At 35.6% G+C, this 20,483-nt stretch overlaps 1 protein-coding gene across 3 annotated transcripts in view; it reads left to right on the forward strand.

Annotated features, from left to right (window-relative positions):
* The window catches only part of PPP1CB (protein phosphatase 1 catalytic subunit beta), a 42,001-nt gene extending 21,917 nt beyond the window's left edge, over nucleotides 1-20,084 (forward strand). For 2 of the 3 annotated variants that reach the window (XM_036262291.1, XM_036262290.1), the window contains exons 4-8: nucleotides 2,021-2,125; nucleotides 4,999-5,070; nucleotides 10,835-10,986; nucleotides 15,556-15,690; nucleotides 18,262-19,451. In XM_036262291.1, the coding sequence (XP_036118184.1) occupies nucleotides 2,021-2,125; nucleotides 4,999-5,070; nucleotides 10,835-10,986; nucleotides 15,556-15,690; nucleotides 18,262-18,366 (569 nt within the window). In that variant the 3' untranslated portion in view covers nucleotides 18,367-19,451. Of the gene's footprint in view, nucleotides 1-2,020; nucleotides 2,126-4,998; nucleotides 5,071-10,834; nucleotides 10,987-15,555; nucleotides 15,691-18,261 lie in introns of all 3 variants that reach the window. The other variant, XM_036262289.1, reaches the window with a different exon arrangement.
* The last annotated feature ends 399 nt before the right edge of the window (nucleotides 20,085-20,483 follow it).

Here is a 20,483-nt window from a genome sequence, read left to right on the forward strand (position 1 = left end):
AGTGTGCTGCATTTCTAAAGATAGCATGGATCTGAACACACCGCCCTCCATTCCCTTCCTGTATCCACGGTGTGGATACGCCCTGGAAGTCTAGTCAGTGTAATCAATACTTTGGGCCTACGAGAAATAATATAAAACTGTTGGGACTGTTCTTAGCTAGTTCATCTAAATTCTAAATCCCAAATATCTAACCAGTTGAAAACTGGCCTCAGATATATAGTGTTTACCAGCCATTTATTCAGTCATCTATAACCCTTATTTGTCATCCCAAAATTGGCAGGTATGTCAAGCATGAACACAGTATTGAATATTAAATGTATGGTGTATTTACTCTCTTTCTTCCACAAGCTACTGAATGGTCCAAGGGACTATTTAGCTAATAAGTATATTAGGATGTAAAAAAGAAAGAAAAATAAAACTTCAAATATTACTCATATTCCAATTTCCTCTTGATTATTAACTATCTTGCAATAAATATTTCAGTCTTTCAACATCAAAATTGGATGATACGGACTCCAGTAGAAGAAATGACAGATGTATAATAATAGGGAGAAGGTTAGTCATTGAGAACAACGTGTTAGAGTTTGATATATAGTGAGAAAAGTAGGGAACTTCCAAATAAAATTAGTGGATTAAACACATGCAACTACTTTTAACTCTTTTTCTAACTCCCCTAAAACAATAGGAAAGGGAATTTTAATGCATAAGCTTACAATTAAGAAAAGAACAGGAGAGGAAGTAAAACTTGGAAAATGTGACTAGCAAATTAGAGAAGGCTGAATCCTCAGTGGAGAAAGCCAAGAAACAACTGATTTCACTGCAGACTCACTGTGAACCTCAAAAAAGTTTCAGGATTTGGCAGCAGCATTCATTTCTTAGGATGAATACCTGGTTGAATTGCCAAGTCAAGTATAGACATATCTTTAACTGCAGTAGATAATGTCTAAATGATTGCCAAAGTGTTTTTTTCTAATAACTCAGTTATATTGGATAATATCTCTTTATTTATTTTTTTAAAGACTAGTTTTTTTCTTTTGTACTGCTTTATCATTAAGGATGATGGTAAGGTATTCTAATCACTAATTTCATGGAACTTATGTTCTAATTATAATGATTGTTGGATTTTATATTGCATTTTTTATTTCTGAGGTATAGTATGTGGTTTCAGTTGTTGAATCAGACCAGTGGACAAGAAATGGATTCTAGTATATCAAAATATAACCACTTTTCTAAAGTTACATCAGAAATAGAGGTATATTCTTAGAGGATAAAATACAGGCTTTGAATATCCTCAGGATGGAAATTATGTCAAATGAAATAATGTATGTGAGATCAGCTTGTAAACACTGCTTTGAGTTTACTTACTCATTGAGAGGAGGTTATGGCATAAAAGTGTAAGAAATTAGTACCTGTGTCTTTCATTCCTTTCCTGGGTTAGTTGTTGACTTACTGTCAAATTCAGAATAATTGAGTAACACTAAAAAGGTAAACATGCACTTGAGATCATCTTTGTTGTAGCTTTTTATGCTAAAGGAAAATTATAGCCTGTGTGTTTCCATTTATACTTGCTATAGTGCCAAGTTGTAATTCACTCAAAAGTGAATTCCAGGTAAGCACTTGGAAATTCTCCTTTCTTGGCAGTAAGTTTATGCGTTTTTACTCAGTACATTAAAGCTAAAATGGACAATGTCCAGAGATACCCCTTTGCATCTGTTTTAGTCTATTAGAAATCTATTTCAGTGTTGCTATATTACAGTGATCTTAAAAGACAAGTGTTTGATGTGTTTCATAAAGTACCTAGCACAATTTTTGAAGTCTTTGTAACTTTACTGAAGGTGTGAATGTTTATTAAATTACCATTAAAAAAATAATACAAGTAACACTTATTCATTATAGAAAAAACCCAGTGCTAGATAAACATAAAAAAGAAAATTGAAATCATTCATAATCCTGTGGCTATGAGATAACTAAAGAGAACAGTTTTAGAATTATTTATTCTATTTGCTTGTTCTTTTTATAGGCAAACGAAGGTTTAATATTAAATTGTGGAAGACCTTCACTGATTGTTTCAACTGTCTGCCTATAGCTGCCATTGTGGATGAGAAGATCTTCTGTTGTCATGGAGGTAGACTAGTAAATTTGCCTTATGGGTTTTTCTTATTCTTCTGTTATTTAGAAAAGACCTATAATATTTAAGATGTTATCTGAAAACAAAACAGTGTTTGTGTGAGAATACAAGTGATCAAAACAGTTTTAAATATGGCTAAAATCTCTTCTACCCAGAAATTTATGATATTTATACATAATTAAAAAGAAAATTTAATATTTGTCTTTAAAAAATTTCACATATGAGGAAGAATAATCGTAATTTTGTTTGAAAAAATATCTTTTGCCTCAGTTTTAACAGGAAGATGCTCCTGTTAGCTATCTGTAAAAATAAGAGGATTATTGTTTTTCTGCCTATATTAAATGCCTTTCATCAGAATCCAAACATAATTTAATATTTCCACATGCCAAGAGTTATAGGCTTTATATGATATATCTGCTTTAGTCCTAAAAATAATTTTTGGTAGAATAAGTTATTCTGTATGACTTGTTAAAATAAGCTTGAATATATGAAAGTTTATTTGAAAAACTAACATGTTTCTAGCATTTGGCAAGATGCCATGAAAATATATAGCTAGTGTATGAGTTGCCTATCTTGTGGAATTTAAAGACCTACTGATAAAACAGCCCAAATGTTCATCAGTAGATGAATGGATAAAAAGGCTGTGGTACATATACACAATGGAGAACTATGCATCTGTAAGAAAGAAAGAGCTCTTATCCTTAGAGACTACATGGAGGGACCTGGAAAGTATTATCCTAAGCGAAACAAGCCAAACAGAGAAAGACAAGTATCATATGATCTCACTTATTTGTGGAATATAATGAATATAACAGCCTGAAGAACAGGGTAGTCCCAGAGACGTGGAAGTAGGGTGCAGACTGACAATCCCCAGAAGAAGGGGTGGCGGGGGAGATAAACCATAGAACTTATATGCATGTATGCATGACCAGTGGACATGGACATCAAAACGGGGAACAGGGTGAGGAGGGAGGGGAAGGAGGGTGTCAGTAGGGGAAAAAGGAGAAACATCTGTAATAACAACAACAAAAAACCTGATAAAATGTATACTTTCAAACAGATATTGAATTAATTAAAGGAATTTAATTATGTCAAAGTACTTGAGAGACATTAATTCTGAGAAGTCAGGAAAAGGAGGGGATTGTTGGGTAAATGTTTATGGAGGCATGGGTTTTGGAGGATAAATAGACTTTGGAGGTGAAAAGAATATAAGACAATCTTTTTTATAAAAGTTTAGTTTAAGAAACGAGTGAGGACTGGCCTGACTAGAATGTCAAGTACATGTTGGGGAATGATTGGATCAGATTATAGAGATTTGAATACTTGAGCAAAGTATTGAATGGTTTGATAGCAATATTGGTGTTTTTAATCCTCGAGGACATTTTTGCATTTATCTTTAGACAGAGCAGGAGGGAGAGAGGGGGAAAGAGAGAGAAACATCGATGTGAGAGAAACTCATCGACTGGTTGCTACCCACATGACCCCAACCGGGGCAGGGACAAACCGCAAGGTACTTGCCCTTAGCAGGAACTGAACCCAGAACTCTGGTCCATAGGCTGACGCTCTAACCGCTGAGCCAAACTGGCCAGGGTGTAATACTGGGTTTTTATACAGGGAAATAATTTAATGAAAATACTGTAAGAAAATTTGTTTTCCATCAATATGCAGGAAGAATTAAGTGGGACAACGCTAAAAATATAGATGCACTTTTCTAGGCCCGAGATAATAAGTGGTTTAATCTTTTTTTTATCCTCACCCGAGGACATTTTTTTATTTTTTGTTCAGATAGAGTGGGAGGGAGAGAGGGGGAGAAACATCAATGTAAAAGGTACACATCGAGTGGCTGCCACTCGCACGACCCAACCAGGGCTGGGGACAAACTCCAACTGAAATCCGTTGAACTGAACCTGGGTCTCTCTGGACCGCAGGCCAACGCTCTAACCGCTGAGCCAAACCAGCCAGGGCGGTTTATTCTTTAATAGTGCATGATTCACTATATTAATTGAAACGTTTTACAATAGATACTAAACACTTAAGAAATTATAGCTCTTGCACATTAGTATAGCTAAGAATAGAAATCTAGCAAACCGTCTGATATGAATATGTAGTTTCATTATTTGTGATGATGCTTAGATTTTCTACCAAAGAGAAATGCTGGCTGATATCTATTGAAAGGTTGCAAAGTGTTTTCATGTGCTTTTTCTTACTTGTTGTTCTGTTCACAATTATGCTTTTATGAAGATAATGAGCATGTTGGAGTGGATTATAGGAATGTCTAATGGAACAGAGCGAGGCTCTTTAACTTGGAAGTATGTTTAAGAGTAGGTGATAAATGGCAAATGGTAGGTAAGATTGGAATTGAGTGTGTTCCTGTGAGGGACAGGGAATGGTTGGAAAGAAACATGAGTGGTAGGATTTTATTCCTTGGGAAATCTTTTTGAAATGAAAGAGAATTTCATTCCCTGGTAGGGAAAAGTGGAGAAGACCTAATTATGTTATGTTGTATCAAAATGGGATTCTTTTTAATAGCTCAGTATAGCCCTGGCCGGTTTGGCTCAGCGGTTAGAGCGTCGGCCTGCGGTCCGGAGAGACCCAGGTTCGGTTCCCGCTAAGGGCACGTACTTCGGTTGCAGTTTGTCCCCGGCCCTGGTTGGTTGTGCGGGTGGCAGCCACTCGATGTGTCCCTTCACATCGATGTTTCTCTCTCTCTCCTCCTTCCTCTCTCTCCCTCCCACTCTATCAGTACAAAAAAAAAAAAAGCTCAGTATAGTAAAAGGAACACTTTAAATATCTTTGATTTCACCTAGTGAATCTACTTTGATTAAATATTTTTTAGATGTCAATACAATAACGCATGTTTTCATTTATAGGACTATCACCAGACCTACAGTCTATGGAGCAGATTCGGAGAATTATGAGACCCACTGATGTCCCTGATACAGGTTAAGTATATAGAGAAGTTTGCTTAATTGTTTTATGTAAAATGTTGGCATAGTTTAATTTAATTATATTTAGTGGAAGTAGGATTGGTTTATGTAATAATAGGGTTTTTTTTAATAGTAAGATAACTACAGATTACTTGGCAGTAATATAAAATACTTCACTTTCTACTATTTCTCAAACAAACTTTAATTTGTATATATAACCATAATGTAGTTATGTCAAACTAATTTATCACAAAAGTTTTCTCTTACCCTCCTATCTTTCTAAATTCCCTTATTGATATCAACATTGGTTATATCCTTCAGACCTCTTAAAAATCAGTCAAAATTTTTTAAACTAAAATCTTTCTTTCTGCCCGGCTGATGTGGCTCAGTGGTTGAGCATCGACCCATGCACCAAGAGGTCGCCGGTTCAATTCCCGGTCAGGGCACATGCCCAGGTGGCAGGCCCAATCCCTGGTGGGAGCATGCAGGAGGTAGCCAGTCATTGTTCTCTGTCATTGATGTTTCTCTCTTTCTCTCTCCCCCTCCTTTCCTCGCTCTCTCAAAATCAATAAAGAAAAAATACTAAAAAATAAATAAAAGTAATCTTTCTTAGCTGAGGATACAAGTACCTTAATTTAAATTGCCTAGTAGTTTTCTGGGTTTGTTTTTTTTTCCTGCATAATTTTTATTTCAAATTTTTGGAGCGCTTGAGGCTCTTGAGAAAGAAGGTTCTAGAGATATGTGGTGAATTTTATGAATATTGTGAAAATTGACTACTCAGACATTTAGAAGTCTTGGTTAAGTGAAGCTAGTCAAAACAAAAGCAAATACGTTCCAGTTGAGGATAAATTGCTGTGTTTTATTTAACAAATGAACCAAATGTAATTTTATAAATAAATGCCTAGGCAATTGCCACTGCCCTAACTTAAATATTGCTTAAATATAATAATTTATATTATTATAAATTAATAATAATAAAAAAATTTAATAATTCCTAAATGGTAATTATATTTGAGTACCAGTGTGTGTTCTAAGGTGTATACTAATTTTGATATTCATATCATAAAATGCCATGAAGACCTATGAATTGAATGCAGTTAAATTGTTCTGTTTCACAGTTCAACTTTTGCTTAATAATACATCAATACCTTTCTTTATGGCATTTTCCTGACACTAAATGTGTGGTTTTTCTACCACACAACCAATTCTTCAACACAAAATGAGTATCAAACAATTCAATTCTGACACTAACTCCTGGAGTTAGCCAAGACCCCCACAGCTTTAAGGACTCCATTTAATAAGACTGCCCCCACTTCAGGTGCCAGCTTCAAATGGGTCCCTAGGAGACCCACACTTCTGCCTGGCTGACTACAAATCTGGGGATTCCCACAACAACCTCCTCAAATAATTTACTTACATTTACCATTTTATTACATAGGATACAACTCAGAAATAGCCACATGTAAGAAATGCATAGGGCAAGCCAAGGTATGGAGTGGGGTCTCTTGATGAACAGCTTCCATACCCTTTGGCATCCATGCATTCACCAACCTGGAAGTTCCACAAATCTAGTTATTAAAGAGTTTTTGTCGAACTCAGTTTCCAGCCACCCATAGAAGTGGTTGGCACAGGGTAGGTAGGGGGGCTGCAAGTTTCAACCTTCTGATCAGGTGTTTGGTCTTTCTTTTTTTAAAAATATATTTACTGATTTTTAGAGTGAGAGGAAGGGGGAGAGGGAGAGAGGGAGAGGAGGGAGAAAGAGAGAAACATTGGTGTGAGAGTGAAACATCAATTGGCTGCCTCCTACACAACCCCCACCAGGGATTGAGCCTGCAACCTGCATTCCCTGACCAGGAATTGAACCAGTGACCCTTCAGTGCATGGGATGATGCTCAACCAACTGAGCCACACCATCCAGGGCAGGTGTTTGGTTTTTCTGTTGACTTGTCCTCGTCCTGATACTATCTAGGGGCACCTGGGTCACTTTTTAAGTATAAACTCAGGTGTGATGGAAAGGGACTCCTTATGAATAACAAGACACTTCTATTACTTGAAGAAATTCCAAGGGTTTTGGGAGCTCTGTGCCAGGAATGGGCATAAAGACCAAATATAATTTTATTGTATCACAGTGTCATATAATTAAAAGCATTAATGTTAATAAACAGAATTGCGCTTTTCCTCAGTTTCTACCAGACTTCTTTTTTTTTAAACAAACTCACGTTGAATTAATCGTCCCATTATTTGTATGATCAGACCCACCTTTTGTGTATTATATTCAATTCTCAACTACCTTGAAGATCTTTAAAATAAGGATTGCGTAGTGTCATAGGGTCCAGAAATCCTCTTTTATAATAGGAACATTATATATATGAAACAAACAAAGGTCTTTTAGCTTACTGATAAAAGGATTATTGGTAATTTTGTAAAGGGGAATTGATTATCCATCAAATATGATCGGGCTATTGGTTACTAAGTTTATGTCCCACACACTGTTTTTTTTTAATCCTCACCTGAGGACATTTTTCCATTTTTCAGATGAGTGGGAGGGAGAGAGAGAGACAGACAGACAGAGAGAAACATCGACGTGAAAGGGACACATCTAGTGGCTGCCTCTCTCACGACCCCAACAAGGGCTTGGGGACGAATTGCAACCGAGGTATGTGCCCTTGACTGGAATCGAACCTGCGACTTATTGGTCCGCAGGCCGACGCTCTAACCACTGAGCAAGACTGGCCAGGGCCATGTCCCACACTCTTAAGATCCAAAGATTCTGTAGAAAGATGAGCATTAAAAATTTTCATGGACCAGTGGCCTGAGCAAAACACTGCTAAACCTCTATATTCGACTGTTCAGAACATGTATTTGGTTGCTTGTTTTTAAGGGTGATTGGGTTGTTTTGCTCAGTGTACTAAAAGCCTAATAATACCACTCAAAATGCTACTCATGACTTAATATCAACCATTATGAACAGTTGTATAGATCCTCTATTGTGAGTAAGCCACTAGCATTACATATTGAAATATGTTGCCTCATAATTTTCTCTTGTAAGCAGCACAGCTTATTTATGTTGATTATAAAAGGTTTAAAAGTATACATTTTACCAGATTTTGATTGTAATTATAGAGTATATTTGACTAAACCTAACAAACTAGTATTTAAATAATAGAGCATTTATTTAAAATACTGGTTTGTTTGTTTTTAATAAGATACAATATAAATATATATTTCACGTCTTCAGAGTTTCTGATAATGGTATATTTCAGCTATACGTAAATCAGTTTCAAGGGTGATGTTAGATTTAGGTTTCTCTTTTCAGTATATTTTAATGGTAATTTTAAACCTTATAATCTACAGAAACTTTATAAATTAACTAAAATTTTTTTAATACAATAGCCTAATGTTGTGATGCTTATTCATTAGGCGTGAATAATAAAACATTGAACCTTGACTTTGAAATTATTATCTTGAATCCAGTAGGGTTGAAGAATGGCAGATTGTTGTTGCTACCAGTATGTTATTTTGTATGTGTACACTGTCCTATTGCCCAAATAATTACAAAAGCAACTACATTTTAGTTTCATTGTCACATTAAAACTACAGATTAAGCCCTGGCCGGTTTGGCTCAGCGGTTGGAGCGTTGGCCTGTGGACCAGAGAGTCCTGGGTTTGGTTCCCACTAGGGGCACGTACCAAAAACAAAACAAAATAAAAAACTACAGATTAATATCTTGGTCTCCTTCTTACTGCCTCACCCATAGAAACAGACTGGGAAGTATGAGCAATTAGAGCACTGGGGCCGTGTGTGTGTGTGTGTGTGTGTGTGTGTGTGTGTGTGTGTATTCTTAAAGAATCAGTTTGTGATTTTTTTAGAAACCAGAAAGTGCTTGTATGTTGAAACTGTCCCCAAGAATATCACCATGCTGGTGTATTTCTTAAAACAACATAGCAGGAACTTAGGAAATGATAGAAATTAAGAGTGCATTGCCACCAATTCTTTAAGATAAGCTATATTATGAAGTTTATACATTATCCAAAAATAAATAAATCTTGACCTGACCAGTTTGGCTCAGCAGCAGTTAGAGCACCTGCCTTTGGACTGAAGGGTCACAGGTTCGATTCCCAGTCAAGGACATATACCTGGGTTGCATGTTTGATCCATGGCCCTGTTGGGGTCATGCAGGAGGCAACCAATTGACGTGTGTGTCTGTCTCATCGATGTTTCTCTCCTCCGCCCCCTTCTCCTTCCCTCCCTTCCACTCTAAAAAATCAATGGAAAAATGTCCTCCGGTGAGAATTAACCAAAAAAAAATCAGTCTTCCCATAGCACTGATTTCTTCATCCATAGTTCTTAGAAAAGTACTTAATATCACCATCTCTGCATCCATACTCTCTAACAGTACAGTTTGATTTTTACCCACTCTCTTTCCTTCAACCATCAAGAAGCTGCTTTAGCCCTGGCCAGTGTGGCTCAGTTGGCTGAGCGTCGCTGTTTGATTTCCGGTGAGGGACTTTCAGGGAAGCAGCCAGTTGGTGTGTCGCTCTCACAACAGTGTTTCTCTCTTCCTTACTCTCTCAAAATCAATTTTAAAAATCTTTTTTAAAAAAAGGAAAGAAACTTTCTTTGGATTGAAGGGTCGCAGGTTCAATTCCCAGTCAAGGACATATACCTGGGTTGCATGTTTGATCCCTGGACCTGTTGGGATCATGCAGGAGGCTAAAGCAGCTTTTTTTAAGATCTGATGATCTGATTGCAAGTGGCACATTTTTGGATTTTCAACCTATCCCAGTTCTTCATTGTACTTGACACTTACCCATTTCCTACTCCTAGATAATTCTTGCCCCTTCCAGGTGATCTCTGCTATTCTAATCTCATCCTTTTGTTGTGACCATTTTTTTCCTCAATATCTTTTACTCATTTCCCCTCTTCTGCTTACTTATTAAATGTTTGATTCTTCAGATCATTTATTGGTCTTCTCACTTTTCATTCCCGAGGTGATCTGAGTTCCTCCTAAGATTTACACTACTATAATAAAGATACCCAGATAAGCATTTTTAGCTTAGACCTCTTTTCTTAAGCTCCAAACATTACTAATGCCAAAATTGGATCTGATTTTGTTCCTTCATACTTTATTTAAATCCTTCATGCCTTAGTAGAAAATATTTTCTTAAGTTGATCTATAGATAAATGCAGTTTCAGTGAAATCTTAATTGGGATCATGGAATTAGATATATTGATTCAGAAGTTTATATGTGGAAGAACAAAGTATTAAAAGCAACCAAGACAGTCCTGAAGAAAAAAGATTAAATGGGATACCAGCCCTACCCAAAACAGATTTATTTAAGAGCTCTAGTATGTTTTTAGCTCAAGGATAAATAAAATAGAGTAATGGAGTAGACTGTAGCGCCCAGAAATAGACAGTGTAGGTATCTCTGTAAGGAAAGGATGAACTATTCAGGAAATGTTGTGGGGTCTTTGGTTATGAATGTGGAGAAACTACATAAAAAAGATAAACAGCCTGTTCTATGTATTGTGTGCTTAGAATGTACCATATTTCCTGTATGTGGAAAGGGTTGGAAAGTACTCCTTAAGAAGCCAGGGAAAATTATATTTGTATGGTGCTTTAACAAAGAATGGCTAAGTTTGATAAACTGGGATTCCAGGGGCAAGAGATTGTTTCTGTTTATTAAAGGGTAAGAGGATAGGACAAAAAATGTGATGACAGTATGCTTTATTTTATAAACTTATGTTTTTTATTCATTGCTTTTTAAATTTTTTGAAGGTTTGCTCTGTGATTTGCTGTGGTCTGACCCAGATAAGGATGTGCAAGGCTGGGGAGAAAACGATCGTGGTGTTTCCTTCACTTTTGGAGCTGATGTAGTCAGTAAATTTCTAAATCGTCACGATTTAGACTTGATTTGTCGAGCTCATCAGGTATGAGATATAAAACTTTTGGATAATTTCATATTTATTAACTTCACACAAGTCTAGTCCTTTTATTTTTGATGTCTATACCTTGTACTCACAATTAACAATCTAATGATTTGTTAATCCTTTCTCACCTTCTAAGAGGAAATGTTTCAAAGAATATGTTTTTGTAATTCTAATAAATTTTTTAGTGCTTGTCTGAAGCTTCGTAGAAATATTTGATCCCATTTTAATGTGATGTTTACATATTGTAGATAATAACCAAATGAATTGTGGGGACTTTGATAAGAACAAAGATATTTTTGAGAAAGTTGGGGAAATTCTATTATGGATTGGGTATTAGATATCCCCAGTAATTGTTCTTAATTGTTTTAGCTGTGATGATATGTCATTATTGTTATGTAAGAAGGATGTTCATACAGAATTGCATACTCAAGTATATAAAGGTAGGATGACATATCTAGGGTTTGCTTTAAAATACATCAGCAGAGAAAAAGGGGGCTAAATGAAAGAAATGTAGTGAAGTGCTAATAATTATTAAATCAGTGGTTAGTAAATGGTAGTTTATTAACTTTGTACTTTTGTACATACTTGAATTTTCATTATAAAAATGTGTATTCAGTTTAGATTTGTTTGTTTGTTTCTACGTCCTCTACCACATTGTACACTTCTTAAGGAGGGAATTATGACTTAATCTTTCAATATCCACTGCCTTGTAGACTTAATGACGTATTATAGGTTGCATTAGTCTTTGTTGAATAAAAGAGTTAATTAACAGCCCTGGCCGGTTTGGTCTTAGCGGTTAGAGCGTCAGCCTGCGGTCCAGAGAGACCTGGGTTTGGTTCCTGCTAAGGGCACGTACCTCAGTTGCGGTTTGTCCCCCAGCCCTGGTTGGGTTGTGCGGGTGGCAACCACTCGATTTGTCCCTTTCACATTGATGTTTCTCTCTCTCTCCCTCCCTCCCACTCTATCTGAACAAAATATGGAAGAATATCCTCGGGTGAGGATATGAAAAAAAAAAGTTAATAAAAGCTTATTTTAACAATTTAATATACCAAGTCCTCATGTTCTCTAACACATACTTGAATGAAATACATTCAGAGGCATTTTTAAAAAATGTTTATTGGCTACTTTTGAAAGTATGAAAAGAATTTGAAATTTGTAAATATAGTATTTTTTAAAGATTCTTTGTTATTTTTTGTTAAAGCAAAATTTATTAAGTTTATGCTGTTCTAGGATACTTTCCTTTTCTCTGAGGTTTTATACCCCATGACACTTGACTACTACCTCTTTGTGATCCTGTGGGATACACACAGGTGCCCGGCTCCTCATTTTCTGCACATTTTATATCACATGCCTTTTTCCTAGCAGAATATCCTAGTTCAGTTGAAATGAAGTCATGTCCCCAAGTTCTTTGCTTTTGGTAAAGCTGTCTTTTAGTGAGTAAACACTGTGTTTGTGAATGAGATAATTAAGATAAGCCTTTCATTAGATAAGAGGGCAGAGTTTCTAAGTTCCTAATAAAATACCCACTGGTAATCTTTTTTTTTTTTCCCCCCCAGCTATAGAGCTTCATTTTCACTGGTCTTTTTTTTTTTAAGTGATGATTTTTTTTTTGCTCAGATGGAGTGGGGGGGGGGGGGAGAAATATCAACATTAAAGGGACACATCGAGTGGCTGCCACCCACACAACCCAACCAGGGCTGGGGACAAACTGCAGCCGTGGTATATGCCCTCAGCGGGAACTGTCTCTCTGGACCACAGGCCAACGCTCTAACCAATGAGCCAAACCAGCCAGGGCAAAAGTGATGATTTTAAAAGTCAGGTTACTGAACTGACTTGGTTTGTGTGGTCTTTTTCTAGGCACCTCCAAAGTCCTATTCTGCTTATTTTCAAAACATATTGTTTTGGGCATCAAATTATAGTCAGAGACCAAGATTATCTTTGTCAATGATTTACACAGGTTCACTGCAGGAATTACAATAATTTCATAAGCAAAAGTATAGAGGATTATGTCTCTTAATAAACCAATAAAGAAATAACATTTGCCCTGGCCAGTGTGGCTCAGTTAGTTGAATGTTGTCCTGTGCACTGAAAGGTTGCCAGTTTGATTCCCAGTCAGGGCACATGCCCTGGTTTCAGGCTCCATCCCTGATAGTGGGCATGCAGGAGGCAGCCGATGAAAGTTTCTCCCTCTCCCTCTCACTTCTCTTTCTAAAAATCAATAAAAAAATCTTAAAAAAAAAAAAAATGTATTCCAAAGCAATAATAGATTACACACACTGTTGTACCAGGCAAGGGGAGAAAAGGGAATAAAATTCTAATTGAATTGAAGTGCACCTTTATAGGAGTTGGTGGTACTCAGGCTCCAACTCAGGAGAGATGGTTTAGTCAAGAAGTGCTGACAAGTAAGAGTCCCTTGTTACTAGAGCATGTTGCTAAGCAATGATGGAGTCTGTTTTGACAGGTAAAATGATCTCCTTTGTGGGGACTGCTGCATAGCTTTCTCCCTTGCTGGTAAGCATTTATCAGTGGAGGAGCTAATGCCCTAAAAGTCTTAAGAGAGTTATTTAGGTCAGCAGAGTCTCCAGAAACTCTCCCATGGTCTTCACAAACTCTGGGTATTTATAGTTTAAATGTCTCCTTGCTGTAGTTGCTTCTGCACATGGTTTTTATTTTGATAAGCCCCCAGCAGTCCCTCAGCAGCTTGAGCCACTGAATGCTTATCATTGACAACAAATGAGATCATGACATCCTGACATAAATTACCTCACTCTGATATCAAAACAACTTTACTCTTAAAACTTCATTTTTGTCATAAATAAGTAGATTTGAAATCATATCAAAACAATACACAAAACATATTAACTCTAAAATTAAACTACTTACAATGAACAACAAATTTCAAATATTTTCTGTAGGAAAAAACCTATTCTTTCAGTAAATATGTGATTGAACAAGTGAACAAGGAAACTAAGAACTAAAAGCATGTACTGAGTGCCAAGCACCATGCTGAACCTAGAGTAGATAAAGTGGCCAAGGTCTTAACAGAAAAGGTTAATATCTAAATTCTACCATGAGATAATTATAACAGGAACATGTACCTTACTAAGGTAGGAATTATTAAAACATAAATGAAAAAAAAATACATATAAATGAGCCCTGGCTGGTGTGGCTTAGTGGTTAGAGTGTCAACCTGAGAACTGAAGAGTCTTGGGTTTGATTTGCAGGGTTTGCAGGTTTTTGGGTTGAGGCTCATGTGGGAAGCAACCAATCATTGTGTCTCTCTCATTAATCTCTCTCTCCCTCTCTCCCTCTCGCTCTCCCTCTCCCCCTTGTCTCCCTTCTTTTCACTCTCTTTTTAAAAAATCAATGGAAAAAGTATCCTCTGGTTAGTATTAACAAAATATATATAAATTATTTTGGAGGTGCTTGCTTATCTTAGCAAGTACTGTAGGATAATTTTTGTTTAATCAAAGGATACCTAAAAAATTTCAAAAAATATTCTTGCCTAATATAAATAAATATTAAATGTTTAGTCCGGCCGGTGTGGCTCAGTGGTTGAGTGTCGACCCATGCACCAAGAGGTCGCCAGTTTGATTCCTGGTCAGGACACATGCCCAGGTTGTAGGCCTGATCCCCAGTGAGGTTATGCAGGAGGCAACCAATCAATGTTCCCTCTCATTGATGCTTCTATCTCTCTCCCTCTCACTTTCTCTCTCTCGAAAATCACTAAAGGGGAAAAAAAATGTTTAGGTATCATTGCCTACCTATCAAATTATAGAGCTGAGAAACAAATTGTTTAGCTCACTCAGGAATTGACAATAGATTCTAGAAATCATGTTAAATCATTAAAGAAAATTTAATCATTAAAAATTTAATCTATAAGTAGCAACTTTTTAAGGGAGCGTGATCTGTGTAAATTATTAAGCTCAATTTAGTACATTATTGATTTTAGAGAGAGAGGAAGGGAGATAGCTTGGCCACCTCCTGCATGCCCCCCACTGGGAATTTGGCCCACAACCTGGGCATGTGTCCTGATTGGGAATCGAATTGGCGAACTCTTGGTGCAAGGGTTGATGCTCAACCACTGAGCCACACTGGCCAGGCTAATTTAGTAGAGTTTGCAGTGTGTAGCTACATAATACTAACATAAAATTTAAAAGTGGAGCAAGAAAAACCTCCTTGCTATAATCTGTTTTTTCTTGTCTGGTCATTGTTCATTTTATTAAGGATTCTATAGTTGGACTATAATGCCATCATCTAAGAAGTGCTTAGTATCCCAGTACCCTATAGTCATTATACATATTGGCTTATGGAGAGCCTTGGGGATGATATGATTTCTAAATTTCTTATAGTCATAAATTTATTATTTCATTTAAGGTAAATCCTTACCATTATAGAAAAGGCACACTAATTTTAATTTTGTAAGGCAATGTAAAAAGAAAAGTCAAGCTTCCAAAACAAACAGGGTTTTTTCTTTTTTTAGGTCTTTGTTACATTAATCAGAGTTAGTATAGATGGTTGAGAATTACCTATAAATATATTTTTTTCTTTTGACATTTCCTTTGACAGGTGGTAGAAGATGGATATGAATTTTTTGCTAAACGACAATTGGTAACCCTATTTTCAGCCCCAAATTACTGTGGTGAATTTGATAATGCTGGTGGAATGATGAGTGTGGATGAAACTTTGATGTGTTCATTTCAGGTATAATATAAATTTATAACAATTGCAAATGTGAATAAAACTATTGTCAGAATAAGTTTTCTTTTAGATTTGTGTTCTTTCCTTGAGCAGGTCAATTTTACTAAGAAGTGAATCTCAGCATAGGCTCAATAGAGATTTCTATTGTTATTCATAAAGGTTTCAGCCTTTTTAGTATATATCAGATATTAGAGTTTTAAGGAACCTAAGTTATATCAGTTATTTTCTCTCCCCTCACCCCCACCCAAATTATAACAGAAAGTTTATAATTAGAAAGCTACAGAGGTAGAAGTGAGCTGGGCTGCCTAGGCTCAGGAAACAAGTTACAGAAGCAAAAGAAGGGCTCTTGGAGCTTAGGAGAGAGAAGGGCAAAGGTAATATGCTTGGGGGGAAGAAAAGGGAGAAAGGAAAGGTACTGGTGAGTGCAGGGTCCATAGTATTGAAGGTTTTAAAGACTGGGAGTTTAGAAGAGGATCTCAATAGAATAGTCATCAGCTTATATCAGTCATTTTTAATGCAGAGTTTTAAATTGTTAAATCCCTGAATGACTCCTTGGATAGTGACTTGATTACTAAAAGAGTGTGAAGTCAATGAATAGTTTAGATTTTGTTTTCTTTTACAAGATGAATAGGTGGGACAGAAATTGAGAAAAAATTATAAACTCAGGTGAAAATATCATAGAATATTTACCTAAGAAAAACTTTCCAGATAATCTTCAAGTACCCATTTATAAATATAGAAACATTTACTTTTTAAAAGTGATGAACTTGAATAATTTTACTGTGCTACTTAAAATCATTCCTGTTCACAGACCAAAATAACTTTGATACTTTGTTTCTGCAAAGTTTATTTTATATCCCTAGCATGCACACACTATTTTATTTTTTTTAAACCCTTACCTGAGGATATTTTTCCATTTGTCTTCAGATAGAGTGGGAGGGAGGGAGGGAGGGAGGAAGAAAAACATCAATATGAGAGAGACACACCAATTAGTTGCCTCCCACATGACCCTGACCAGGGCCAGGGACTGAACTGAAACCAAGGCACATGCCCTTGACTGAAATCGAACCCAAGGCTCTCTGGTCCACGGGCCGATGCTCCAACCGCGGAGCCAAACTGGCCAGGGCATACTATCTCTTTTTAAATATAGACCATCCCTCTTTTTATATTATACTATTTGTAATTACTAATAAATATAATTGAGTGGTAAATGTTTGACTTCTCAATTACAACTTAAGGATAGTAGCCAGGACTTATACTTCATCAGTCACCATAGTGGAGTTGAATTAATTTTTTTTTTTTTTTCAGTGAGGAAGTATGATGCTGAATAGTTCTAAGAAATACCTCATAAGTCTTTTGTATGCATTCTTTGTTAATATTGAAATTTTCTATCTGTAATGAGCTTAAAGCTTTATTTACACCTACCAGATAAATACAATTGTTAAAAGGCTGTAACAAGTATTGGTGAGGATATGGAGAAATTGGAACCTTCATACATCTGTAGTAGGAATGTAGATTGATGGCGAAAATGTAAAATAGTGCATCTGCTTTGGAAGACAATTAAACATAGTTTCTGTATGATCCAGCAATTCCAATCCTAGGTATATACCCAAAAGAATTAAAAATAAGTACTTAATTAGATGTATATGTATATTCCTAGGAACATTGTAATAGCCAAAAGGAAACAACCCAAATGTCTATCAGCTAAAGAATGAATAAACAAAATGTGGAGTATCCATAAAATCACATATTGTTTGGCAATTAAAAGTAATGCAGTACTGATACATGCTACAACATACATGAACCTCAAAATCAAAGAGGCCAGTCACAGAACAACACATAATGTCAGGTTCCATTATATGAAAGAACCAGAAAAGACAAATCAATAAAGAAAGTAGATTAGTGGTTGCCTTGAGTTGAAATGGGTTAGGGGAGTAGAAAGTGGAAATGGGGGTGGGAATAGGGTTCCTTATGGGGGTGACAAAAATGTTCTAAAATTAGATTATAGCATTGGTTGTACAACTCTGTAACCATGTAAACTAAAAATCACTGACATGTACATTTTAAATGGGTGAACTTTATGATACGTAATATATAAAAATAAAGCTGGTTTGTTCTTGGGGGTTTTTGAGAATTTTTATGAGTTTATTTGAACCAAACTGATGATATATGCCGGGGAGTAAGATCTCAAATGCTCCACAAATAAAGCTGTTTTTTAATTAAAAGATTTGTTCACACATAAATTAAGGTCTGAAGAGTTTGTGACTAGTTACCCTCTAAAGTGGCAGAATTATGGTGCAAACCTAGGTCTTTTTGACACAGCTAGAGTTTTTTTCTCACCACACATACACTAATTACAAACTTTTTTTCCCTTAACTCTAAGGATTAGGTAGTTGATAGGATTTGTGTGCTCAAGCTTTTGCTACTAAATTATCAATGGAATGACAAATATTAACTATTCAGATGTTTGTGCACTCTTTAAAATGTTAGAAATGTTTGTGGAACTTTCCTATTTTTTCTACATTTTTATTGCACTTGAAAGAATAATACTGTTAATAAATTGTTTCCTTTAAGATATTAAAACCATCTGAAAAGAAAGCTAAGTACCAGTATGGTGGACTGAATTCAGGACGTCCCGTCACTCCACCTCGAACAGCTAATCCACCGAAGAAAAGGTGAAGAAAGGAACTGTGTAAAGAAACCATCAGATTTGTTAAGGACATACTTCATAATATATAAGTGTGCACTGTAAAACCATCCAGCCATTTGACACCCTTTATGATGTCACACCTTTAACTTAAGGAGACGGGTAAAGGATCATAAATTTTTTTCTAATAGAAAGATGTGCTACACTGTATTGTAATAAGTATACTCTGTTATAATATTCAACAAAGTTAAATCCAAATTCAGAATTACCCATTAAAGTTACATCTTCACTTATCACAGTTTTTAAAGTTGAAAATTCAGCATCCCAATTAAACTAGATGTAATAGTTAAACCAGATGAAAGCATGATGATCCATCTGTGTAATGTGGTTTTAGTGTTGCTTGGTTGTTTAATTATTTTGGGCTTGTTTTGTTTGTTTGTTTTTGCTAGAATAATGGCAAATATTTTAACCATGTTTCTCTAAACATTTTTAAAAGTGAAATATGGGACAAGCTTTAAAGACATTCACCAACTATTATTTTCTTTGGCTTTTTTACTTATGTACCTGTTTGATCTTACTAAGAAAACTTATGCCTCATTACCATAAAAAGGAATTTTAGAGGTTGATATTTTAAAAAGTATGCAAACTGTCCAATCCAGTGATTTAATCAAACAGTTTGGGCAAACTTTACAGCTGATAGTGAATATTTTGCTTCATACAAAAATTGCCACAGATTTGGATTTGTGCACTCTAATTTTTAACTGATTGATGCTCTATTGTGCAGTAGCATTTCATTTAATTTTAAGATAAGGCTCATATAGTATTACCGAACTAGTTGGTAATGTGGTTATGTGGTACCTTGGTTTTAGGTTTTAATTTGCACGAAACACCTTTTTTTGGCATGCTTAACTTTCTGGTAACACTCTCACCTGCATCAGTTTTGTTTTTGGGTTTTTGTTGTTGTCGTTGTTTTTTGTTTTTGTTTTTAGGTCCACAAAACATGAGAATCCTTTTTTGACAAGCCTTGGAAAGCTGACACTATCTCTTTTTCCCTCTGTGTGTAGGAAGGACATATTTAAATGAATGATGGTCATTGGGACATTCTGTCAACTATGGGTATTGGGTGCTTAACTGTCTAATATTGCCATGTGAATGTTGTATACGATTGTAAGGCTTATGTCACTAAAGATTTTTATTCTGATTTTTCATGATCAAAGTTCATATGATATTGTATAAACATGCTTTGTAGTGAACTATAGTAGCAATAATTTCTGTACATGATCAAGGATTTTTTGCATTATTTTTCCTGTTCTCTCTCTCTCTTTTAAGGGTTAGTATTAACAAATGGCAAGAGTAGAAAAGTGAACATAAAGATTTTATAAGGAGAACTTAGAGGACACAGATTTGTGATTTTTGGATGCGATACTTTCGGATGTGATTCTAAAAGCTTTTATTGAGCATTGTCAAATTTGTAAGCTTCATAGAGATGGACATCATATTTATAATGCCCTTCTATATGTGCTACCATAGATGTGAAATTCTTGACCTTAATATTGTCTTTAAAAATGTTAAATTGAGAATTCTGTTAACTTACATTTTATGAATTGGTGTATTGTATTACTGCAAGAGATTTGATTTTCAGCACAGTGCAACGTTCTTTCAAATGCATATGTCTTTTTTTCTAATTCCATTTTGTTTTAAAGCACATTTTAAATGTAGTTTTCTCATTTAGTAAAAGTTGTCTAATTGATATGAAGCTTGACTGGTTATTTTATTACCTTTTTTCCCCTTTACAATGAGACAGACACATTTTATTCAAATACATTTCAGTGTCTTGGACATACATTGATTAAATTGATCCTTTTCTGAAGGTGAGGATAAAAATTTTTTAAGTGTTCAACAAATATATGCCTTTCAAAAAAAAAAAATCTGAGGGAAAGCCATGAACATTTTGGGATGTGTCTCTTAAGAATATAAAAGTGTGTCATTGAGCCAAGGAACTGAAATATATCTTCATTTATAAGTTTAGGTAGGTTGCTTTGTCTCCTTGGCAAGCATAACTTTTGAATTCATTTTCTTCTTCGACATATTTATGCTAAAAATGTGTTTAGTGAAGGAAGATGGTCAAGCTTACTCTGCTCTTGGTACC

This window comes from Molossus molossus, unplaced genomic scaffold (assembly GCF_014108415.1).
Source record: "Molossus molossus isolate mMolMol1 unplaced genomic scaffold, mMolMol1.p scaffold_m16_p_15, whole genome shotgun sequence".
Lineage (NCBI taxonomy): Eukaryota > Metazoa > Chordata > Mammalia > Chiroptera > Molossidae > Molossus > Molossus molossus.